The sequence below is a fragment of the Carlito syrichta genome, unplaced genomic scaffold, assembly GCF_000164805.1.
Source record: "Carlito syrichta isolate Samal-C Ts95f unplaced genomic scaffold, Tarsius_syrichta-2.0.1 Scaffold315590, whole genome shotgun sequence".
Lineage (NCBI taxonomy): Eukaryota > Metazoa > Chordata > Mammalia > Primates > Tarsiidae > Carlito > Carlito syrichta.
Window position 1 is genome coordinate 127,844 of NW_007259686.1, and position 9,884 is coordinate 137,727.

The 9,884-nt window shown below is 54.0% G+C and overlaps 1 protein-coding gene across 4 annotated transcripts in view; it reads left to right on the forward strand.

Moving 5' to 3' along the window:
- The window catches only part of LOC103275602 (F-box/WD repeat-containing protein 12-like), a 41,463-nt gene extending 31,893 nt beyond the window's left edge, over positions 1–9,570 (forward strand). For 2 of the 4 annotated variants that reach the window (XM_008072998.2, XM_008072999.1), the window contains exons 5-9: positions 220–378; positions 1,410–1,620; positions 2,638–2,816; positions 2,893–3,020; positions 3,556–4,028. In XM_008072998.2, coding sequence (XP_008071189.1) covers positions 220–378; positions 1,410–1,620; positions 2,638–2,816; positions 2,893–3,020; positions 3,556–3,682 — 804 coding nt within the window. In that variant the 3' untranslated portion in view covers positions 3,683–4,028. Of the gene's footprint in view, positions 1–219; positions 379–1,409; positions 1,621–2,637; positions 2,817–2,892; positions 3,021–3,555; positions 4,029–8,649; positions 8,755–9,145; positions 9,371–9,436 lie in introns of those variants that run through there. The other 2 variants (XM_021706435.1, XM_021706433.1) reach the window with 2 other exon arrangements.
- The last annotated feature ends 314 nt before the right edge of the window (positions 9,571–9,884 follow it).

Consider the following 9,884-nt stretch of genomic DNA (forward strand, 5'->3'; position numbering starts at 1 on the left):
CCCCTCCCCTCCCCTCCCCTCCCCTCCTCTTTCGTGTCCTGAAGATGCGTATTTGAAAGACTCTTCTAAGGTGCCACCCAGCACTGGCACGTGCACGTGAGGGAGGCTGGGAAGCAGCTATGTCCGTCCGTCAGGTGAGGACGCAGATGCCTGCAAGGAGACCGTGGTGCCTCTCTGAGCCACTCACACCTGGTTCCTTTCTGCGTGTTCCTGCTGCAGGCGGCCTGCGCCCAGGGGACCCTCTACACGCTGACGGTGCCTGGGCTGCATGTGGTCTCCCGCGTGACCGAGTTCCCAGCCGGCTCTGTAGGGCTCGCCTGCTCCCCTGACCACCAGTGGGTGTTCGTGTCTGCACAGAACTCAGACCTGGGCCCAAAGGTCAGTGTGTGCTGCCCCCCAGGGGGCCTGGGTCATGCAGGAGCCCTGAGGCTGGGGCTGCGAGCTGGCCGCCCTGGCATAGGACCCGGCCCTGGGTCTGGAGGGAGCAGCTTGGGTAACGGCTCCCTGAGGGCCGTGTCCTGCTGCTCCCATGTCCCGCGGGAAGGTCGGGCTGAGTGAGGCCGCAGCCCCGTGGCACGTGTCCTCAGAGCTCCCGCCCAGAGGCTGTGCTCTTTCCAGGTGCTGCGCTGCCCTGGGGCTGGAAGGGCCGGCCGCAGGGCTCACCTTTGAAGGGTTTGGGCTGTAGGGAACTCCTGGAGGTGAACGTTCAGGGGCCATTTAGAGCTTCAGTGGGCCCCGAGAGAGGGTGGGGGGTCTCACAGAGGCAATGTGACCCTGTGGGCTCTGGGCGGGGCGGCAGGGCTGGCAAGGAGAGCGGCCCGGCCTGGTCCTCCAGCGACGCACAGGCGCAGGGACGCCCGGCCATCTGCTGGGCCTGTGGCACCTTTTGAGTGTTAGCATCTGATTTGGGAAGCGAGACCCAAGTGAAACACAGAGTGGGTGATGGTCATGGGGGGGGGAGGGGGAGAGTGCCCAGGCGCCCAGGGACCTGGTAGCAGGCAGGCAAGTGGGCAGGGAAGGGCAGCCAGGTGCAGAGAGGCCACAGGAAGGGCTGCCTGGACGCGACGAAAACGCGATTCCAGAGTTCTAGGGAGATACCTGGAGGTGGGAGAGGAACACGCCAGAAGACGCTGGGCCTGCAGCCAGTGGTGGCCGCGGCTGCTCAAGGCAGAAGTGTGCTGCCCTCGCATAGGACCCCGCCTCACGGGTGGGCCGGCCGAGGCGTTTCCAGTGGGGTCAGACATGGGCTGCGATGGTGCCCCGATCGGTGTCTCAGCTGGGAAGGAGCATCCTAAAGTGGCAGGCTCTCCCAAGGCCCCACGGGCGGGTGTGGGACAGGGAGGGCAGTGTTCCTGGCGTCCACGTTGAGGCCCCCTGCCTGCGACGTGACGGCCTGGGCCGCTTCCCAGGTGTTCTACACTCACTCGTTGCTGTTCCCGCTGGAAGACGAGCCTCCCGCCTCCACGGCCCTCCCCACCGGGCCGAGCTCCGGAGTCTGCTGGGCCCCCGACGAGACGGCCAGGCTGATGGTGATGCACAAAACTGACACTGGCTCGCAGCTGGCTGTCACCACCTACGACCTCAGGGCCAAGAAGTCCGGGAATAGAGTGAACGTCCTGGGTAAGGACCCCGTGCCAGCCCGCAGGCCCCCTCTAGGGCTGCATGTGCTTCCCGCTGGGTTTCACGCTTCCTCTGGGCCGTCTTGTCTCCTCGGTGTGAAATGTCACGGTTTGGCGGGCCAGCCAAGGTTTGGCCGTCTGTGGCTTTACACCCTGTGGGGTGGTGGAGCCCTTGTTCATGTGGACCCTCGCCCGGAGGGAGTCCGACCCCGGACGCCGCGCACTGCGGTCTCGCTCTCTGGCTGATCCTCCAGCTGCTGTTCATTCCCGCCTCTCCTTCCCTGACTCTGCCAGCGGCCCGGTGCTCAGCACGGAGTGCGTTCAGACGTGAAAAGCCACCACTGTCTGGTCTCCAGGGAGCTCCCGGCCCAGGAGGAGAGCGAGGCCTGCCGCCCTCTCCACTCCGCCTCCTTCCCTGTTCCCAGACCCGCGGCCCGGGGAGGCCTTCCCGCGGTCCTCAGCCTTCTTCTTCCGCGTTATCTTCATGTGTTTTCCTGTCACCATCTGACCCTGCATTTCACTCTGAGCCTTCTGGCAGCCAAGGAAGAAAGGGAAGCAGGGTGTGTCACCCAGGCCCTTGTCTGATGCGAGAGTGCACGAATGCTTTGCAAGAGGCGGTTTTTGTCCTGGTAGCAAGGAGTTCCATGTCGTGGGAAGCACAGTGTTTCAGCGGTCATTTTGGCCTGTGTCATTGATGTCATGCCCTTCCCGTGGACTGGCCTCTCATCATCTATTCTCTGCCTGGATGGGAGAGAATAGAAAGAAGGGAGCCCAGCGCCTGCGTGGCACATGTGCCAGACACTGCTGGCCACTCCCACACACACATACAAGGCCCTGCATGGGAGGCGTCATCGGCGGTACCTTGGGCTGATGGTCTGGAGGTTCAGGGCATGCGCACAGGGGTCAGGACTGGGTGTGGCTTCACGGCGGGCCCGTAGCTCTTCTCAGCGTGCCGCGTCATCCCGGGAGAGGCATGTGTCTGCCCAGACAAGCCGTCTGCATGTTTTTGTTCTTAAAGCCCAACAGGTCGCCCGTTTCCTCTTGCCAGACAGCATGCCGGCTCCTCACCTCATGAAGGGCCACGGCTCCCAGGTGCTCCTGCTGGCTTCCGAGTCACGGCTGGTGCAGCTCACCATCCACGGCCGGCAGCTGGCAGCCTTCCAGGATCACCGAAGGCCCATCACGGCCCTGTGGGTGGTGAGTTGACGCCTGGCCGCACCATGCTCTCCACCTGCAGGAGTCGCCAACACCTCACTTGACCCTTCATTTCCAGGACCCGAGCCGAGTGGTCACCTCTTCCCTCGACCTCTCTTTGCGAGTCTACGTGTGGAATAAGGAGGATGAATTCCCCGTCCTCGAGGGCTGCTATCATTTGCTGGGGGGCTCCCACAGATGGGCCAGGTGATTGGCTATGCTGCCCTTTTCTTTGCTGTGCGTGGCAGGCATGTGGCCTTCCCAGCTCTGGCCTCATGGAGAGCGGCCGTCGCATCAGCCCTGTGCTTGCGTCTGCATCGCTCAAGAGCACGAGACTGATCGGGACCCGTCAGGAGTGGGCGGGCTTCTGGGGAAGTGGCTCAGACTTGCCCTGATTAAATTAGATGCCCCTTCTCTTCTATTGGGAGAGGTTTCTAGACTAGCTGGGACCATTGTGATGTGGGTACTGCTGTCGGGAAGGCCCAGAATTGATACTGTCACCCGAGAACATGATCATGTCTGCCAGTTGTTGCCAGTGAACTCAGGTCCTCAGATCGAAGCCCGGAGCAGCAGGAGATGGGAATCGGGCCGGATGAGGGTGCGGGAGGTCGAGTTGCGTCTTCACGAAGAGGCTTCGGCCACTTGGGTGTGGGAGGTCGAGTTGCGTCTTCACGAAGAGGCTTCGGCCACTCGGGTGCGTGTCTTCTCCCAGACTGACGCGCAGCTGCCCCTCTCTTTGCAGTGGGTTCACCCATGTGGGAGGTGACTGCGCGAGCATCGTGGCTGTGGAGGCCAGGAGTGCTGGGCCAAGCATTCTGCGGTCATATTGCTTCCGAGTGCAGCCCAGCTGGGGCGATGGCGCCAACTGAAGACGGGCTCGCTTTGGTAAAGAGTGTGCGTGCAGGAAGGCTCCGGGGAGCACAGTCTCATCAGTGCGGGGAGGGGCTGGCGATACACAGATGCTACTCCGTGCCGGGCACGCGTTGTGTGACTGACCTCAGCAAGCCCGTGAAGTGGGCATCACTGGCTGTTTGTCAGACAAAAAGAGTGACGTGCAAAAGGGGGTAATTGGCCCCCACGGGCACCTTCTAACAACTGGCAGAAAGGACTAACTGCAAGTGTGGGGTCCTAGAAAGCCCACCACCAGGGGTGGGGTCACCACACGCTGGCTTTGTTTTTCAAATATAAAATAAAGTGAACACTTTTTTATCTTCCTCTTCTGTGCCACGCGCTTTTGACACACTAATTCGTTGTTTTTGCCGTCACGTGGGTGAGTCCTGTGGCACCGCACGGCGTGACTCTGGGACTGCTGTCAGTTCATCGTGGCAGTGGCGCCCCTGGAGCTGGCCACCATGAAACCCTGCTGAGCTGACGTTCCTCCCCACGGGCAGCAGGAGCCGATGCTGACTGAAACTCAAAGAGTGACCTATTGGGAGGGCACGGGTCAGCCCCGAGTCCGTGGGAGGGCTGGAGAAACTCGCTGGACCCAGGGCAGCAGCGGCCAGCAAGGCCTGCTTCGGAGGGCGGGACTGGGCCGTCCTGGCTCTGCTGGGTCACCCCGTTCTCCGGCTCCCCCACTCGCTGCCGCTGTGCCGTGTCACTGTCCCTGGACAGGTGGCCACCACCTGGAAAACTCTCCAGCCATTCCTGAGGGAGGCAGCGAATCTCAGAGTGTGGAGGGTGTGTGCTCGCATGTGCCTGCATGTGTGTATGCTTCTGTGTGCATGGGTGATTGGGGACATCTGCCCCCGGGTCGTCAACAACAGGACGACAGACAGGCAGAGTCTGGCCCCTTCGGCTTCACCAGTAGGTCTTCCCAACCAAGACTCACACAGTGGGAAGCTACTCGGAAACGAAAAACGGGGATGGAAAGGTGTTCACCGCAGTGACCACTTGGGTTGCCAGCACCCAAGTCAGCCCCATCGCCTGCCTTTGCTTGTTAATGGCCCTTTTTTGCAGAACATAGCCGATGTGTCCTGTGTAGCCAAAACCAGGTGTGGTCGCTGCCCAGGGCTCCGTCGGGGCTGGGGTCCACTCCTCGTCTAGTTCCGTCTCGGTTTCGTGCGATGTTCTGACATGTGGCCTCTGGGGTCAGGCATCCCATAGACAGTACTGGGGAAGGGAGAGGAGCCCAAAGAGATGCCATCGGACATAGATGCACACAGCACAGCAAGAAAGAAAGCAGTTGTTACATTCCACCAGCAAAGGGGCAATTGGGGGATTTTGCTGAAGGGGGCTGTGGTGAGGGTGTTGGTAAGAGATGAGAGGCTGGAGGAGAGAGTGTTGAGTTTCTGGGTCTGCCTGGGCGGCCGGGACCGTGGGGATGGGAATAGATGGGGCTCGGGTGAGTTCTTGGGTAAAGGGAATAGCCAGGTCCAGGCCTGTCCCTTGGAAAGTGCGTGGGCCGGCTCTGACAGCAAGGGTGCCGGCGTGTCTGGAATCAGCATCCCTACCCGAGAACATGTGCAGCTCTAGGGATCCCTGCCGGGGCAGGGGGCGGGTGGTGGCTGGGTAAGGGAGCTGCTGCCAGGAGCACAGAAAGCTCTGGGGCCACTTATAGGACCCCTGCTGGCGGTGTGTGCTGAGTCTGACAGACAGGATCAACCAGGACCCCGTGGCCTTCTGACACGTGATGCCCTGGCCCTGGGACGCATACTCGGAAAGCACACAGTGCTCTCAAGTTTCCCCATCCAGACTCCAAGGTGGCTTCGTGGCATCCGGCGGGCGCTGCTGCCGCGGGGGCACTGAGGACCCGAGTGGCCTGCTGAGCTCCTGCTGGGCCCTGCGAAGCATGCAGACCTCTGGGCATTCCTCATCGCCTTCCATTAGCTCAAGCTGGAGACTTAGAAAGGGTGAAACGATCTGCACCACAAGTATCGTCCTGGAAGTACTGATGCATGGAGTACTTTTCTTTTTAATACAACTGAGTTTTTAAAGTATTAGAAAGGAGGAGGTCTAGCTACCATAATTTTTAAGATTTATATTTATTTTATTTCAAAGATGTGGGGTACAGTTCAGGATGAGGTATACAAGCAGTCATTGTACAGGTGAAGCTCGGGCCTCCCTTTGGTCCCCGCTTTCCCTGGTCTGAGGTCAGGTGCCCTTATTGGTATTGTGTCCCCCCACCCCCAGCGGTATCCCACTACTGCCAGTCCCTTTCTTATAGTATTATGGTGAATGTTCAGGACCCACTTAGGAGTGAGAGCATGCATATTTGCCATAATTTCTAAACAGTACTATCTCTTTTAGAAACCAAAGAAAATCATTAGAATTAGTAAGCAAAGCTCAGCATGACTGGTGAATAGGTTAAACGTATTCAAGTCTATGTACCAACATTAGAAACTGAAAGAAAGATCCCCATGTGCAATAACAGCAGAAACTACATCTACGAATGATCTTGTATTTAAGCTTCATGGAGGAACACATTTCTAAAGGAGTAATGAATAAAGAGATACTCCATGTTCATGGATAAAAGAATTACCATTTTAAAGTGGCTATAAGTTGAAAGCAATGCCAATTAAATTGCTATAGTTTTTAAAGTGGAATATGAAAAAAATATTCTAAAATGTATGTGGGGCTACAGAGGTTTGAGCACAGCCAAGAGAGTCTTGCAGAGACTGCCCTGTAAGTTACGAAGACAGATGTCAGTCATCGAGCACAACGGTGTCGGTGCCTGACAGCACAGAGGGCCAAGAAAAGCCGTGCATGTCTGGAAGTTTGATACAAGTGAACGACACTTCAGATCAGGTGGGAAAAGGAATGCTTCAGGCATGATGTTGGAGGGATTCGCTATCCAAATGGAACAAAATCAGATTCCTTCCTTATACCATGCAAAAAAAGTCTTTATGTGTAAAGGATCTAAACAAAAATTACAGGAAGCAAATAAAAATGGGGGAGCCCTTTAAAACAGAATTGAGCAACAATGCAAAACCCATAGCAAAATAGTCTATCTTTTGTACAAAAGGACACCAGGAACACAGTTAAAGTCGTGGTGTCACAATCCTCAAGCTACTGGCAAGAGAACTGGTGGCACAAGAGGAAGCCCCCTTCGCCGGATCCCTGTGCAAACTGGAACTTTGGACAATGCCGGGCTGTCTGCTGGTGGGCAAAGCAGTTAACAAAGTTCAAGTGCTAATTTGGACATTCAGGTTCCAGCACAGAAGAGCAACGGGTTGTACCGTTTCTCTCCGAGAGAAAGAGAGCTGAAAAGCCAGGAGCGCTGTCCACAGTTGTGCAGGGTCGGGACGCAACCGCAGTCCAGTGGCGACAGGGCATCCGGCGGGGCGGGGGGCTGGCGGGGAGGGGGCGCGGCGGGCGCCGAGGTGCACGTCCTGCGGCGGGCAGCCGGCTGGGAGCCGGCAGGCCGGCTGCTGACTTCGCAGAAAGCGCCCGCCATGCTCCGGCCCGGTGTGAGACCCGCTTCCCTCAGCCCCGTGTGAGGCTGGTCGGGGCCTCCCCACCGCAGCCTCGCCGCTAACCACAGACCGGCGAACGTGAGTCTCCAGGGCAGAGATACGCAGCAAAAGACGGAAGACCAACATGGCCCAACGGCAAGTCCCCCTGGAAGTGCCTTTCTCCTCCCGGCCCTGCGTCGTCTCCCTCAAGGAGAGGCGGGGATCCTCAGTCCCCACCTCCCGCCTTCACGCAATGAAGCAATCCTAATGAGGATCCTCAAAGAGAGGAACAACATATCACACGTATAGAAAGAACAATCTACCCAGGGAGGAGAAGTCAGAGATTCAGTAAGGAGAGCTTGAAGTTCTCCTAAAATATATGACTCCAAATACAGCTGTCAAAGAGTTGGAAAAAAGAATGTCTTATGTATAAAGGATTTAAACAAGAAGTATACCCAAAAGTGTATAAAATAAAAAGGGAAATAACATATAAGATAAAAGGTAAGCTCTTTGGAAAATTGATCTCAGCGTTCCAATATCCAAATAACAATTTTGCTCTAAGAGAAAACTGAAAACATGGAGGAACTTATAAAAAAATTATCAAAGATGTTATCAAAGAATATTAAAAGCATGCCTACAGCTTAAAGTAGAACTTGTTCTTTAAACTGAAAAGATTAATCATAAGGTGAATTTAAAAGACCCAACCTAGGGTCATGTGAAATTTCAGAACACCAAGAAAAAAAAAAAAAAAAATCCTAAAAACTCCAAGGGGAAAAAAAAAGGTTATCTGCAAATGAATAAACATAAGCATTCATCTTACTTAACAACGCTGGATGCTCCCCCAAAATGATACAAAGTCTTCACATTTCTGATAGAAAAAGTATTTTCAGCTTAGAATTCTGTCCCTGCCAAATTATTAATCCAATGTGAGTACAGATTAAAGGCACTTTTAAAAAACATAAAAAGACTCAGAAAATTTTCTCTCACAGTCATCATTTCTTGAAAAATTATTTGAAGATGTTCTCTAACAAAGCAAGGGAGTCAGGAAGGAAAGAGGAACCTGTGATTCAAGAGACACCAGAGCAAACTTAGGAAAGCAGTTATGGAAGCCTGGGAATGAAAGCTCCACTCCAGGCTTAGGGAGACATTGCTTGGAGCGGAACAGGACAAAGAAGGCTCCCAGCAGTGAGTTTTCAGGTGATGCTTGAAACTCTGGAAGATGTAAGAACACAATAAAAGCAGACAATGTCAGAAAAAAGAAGGCAACTGGAAACTCCAAGAAAGCAGAAAGCTAAGAATATGTATATACTCTTCGAATACCAAGAAAGCTAGGCGGATTCGTATGCCAGTATCGTCTTCTCAAGATGGGATGCCACAGATTCTGTTGTATTTGAGGGACCAAATGTATATCTAAATACATATTCTTTAATTTGTTGCTACAGCAAAAACTGAGAAACTAAAACAATGGCATTTCCACCACGGGCGGAGGGTAGAAGAGAGCGGGCAGTCTAAGAAGCCCAGTCCTCTGTTGCACCACATGTTGACAGGTAAGTGAGGTGACCTGGAGTGCAGAAGCACCGGGTGGCAACTGCTTCCTTTCATTTTAACCTTTTCCTCACAGTTGTAGCTTTCCTCCACATAACAAATAATCTGGTGTGCTTGTGAAGAGGCTGCCCCAGCTGCATGGTTCTGGGTCTCATCAAGCTCCCAGATGCAAGCAAACACTCCTGGTGCTCCCTGCCCTCCCGCTCCCTCACACAGGACCCAAGTCGTGGCAGCGTCTGGTGCAGAACCTCCTGGTTACCCAGAGTGGACGCACATGAGGGGCTGGGATCACAGAGGGCACAGCAGACACAGCCACCGCGGCATCTACGGGCAGGCATGTGGCTGTTTGCTTTTTTAACCCCTGTACATTTTTTGTTTCTTTTCATCTTCCAGTGTCAAGGACCATCAGTGCAATGTTGAGTACAAGTGATTCAAGTCTGCATGCTTACCTTATTACTAGACCCCACGGTGAAATAGTCATGGTGACACCATTATTATCAATGATGGTTGTAAGGTTCTTTTGTAAACACCGTTTATTAAATCAAGGAAATCCCCTTCTGAGTTTCCCGAGAGTTTGTCTTTTAATCATAAATGTTTAGCAAATGCTTTTTCTACATCTATTGAAATGTACTTATTTTTTCTTTTGTTAGGCAGAAATTAATTGATTGATTTTTTTTTTTTAAGAGATGGAGTCTTGCTACATTGCCCAGGTGGTCTCAAACTCCTGGCTCAAGAGATCCTCCTGCCTCAGCCTCCCAAGTATTGATTTATTTTGAATGATAAGTTGCAATTCTAGAATAAACTCTAACAAGTCATGATGTATTGTCTGTTTTCTGTATCACTGTGTTTGCATTGTAAATATAGTGCTTAAGATTTTTTCATTTTTAAAAATTTTTCTTTTTTGTTATAAAGATGTGGGGTGCAAGTCAGGGTGGGTCTACCAACATTGATCATGCAGGCGCCCTGGGGGATGAGGTGTGCCCCGCCCCCCCGGCAGTTTCCCTCAACTGCCCATCCCACCCCTCCCGACAGTGTCCCACTGCTGCCAGTCCCTTTCTTGTAGTATTGTTCAAGGTCCACTTATGAGTGAGAACATACGGTACTCTGTTCTTTGTTTCTATGATAGATCACT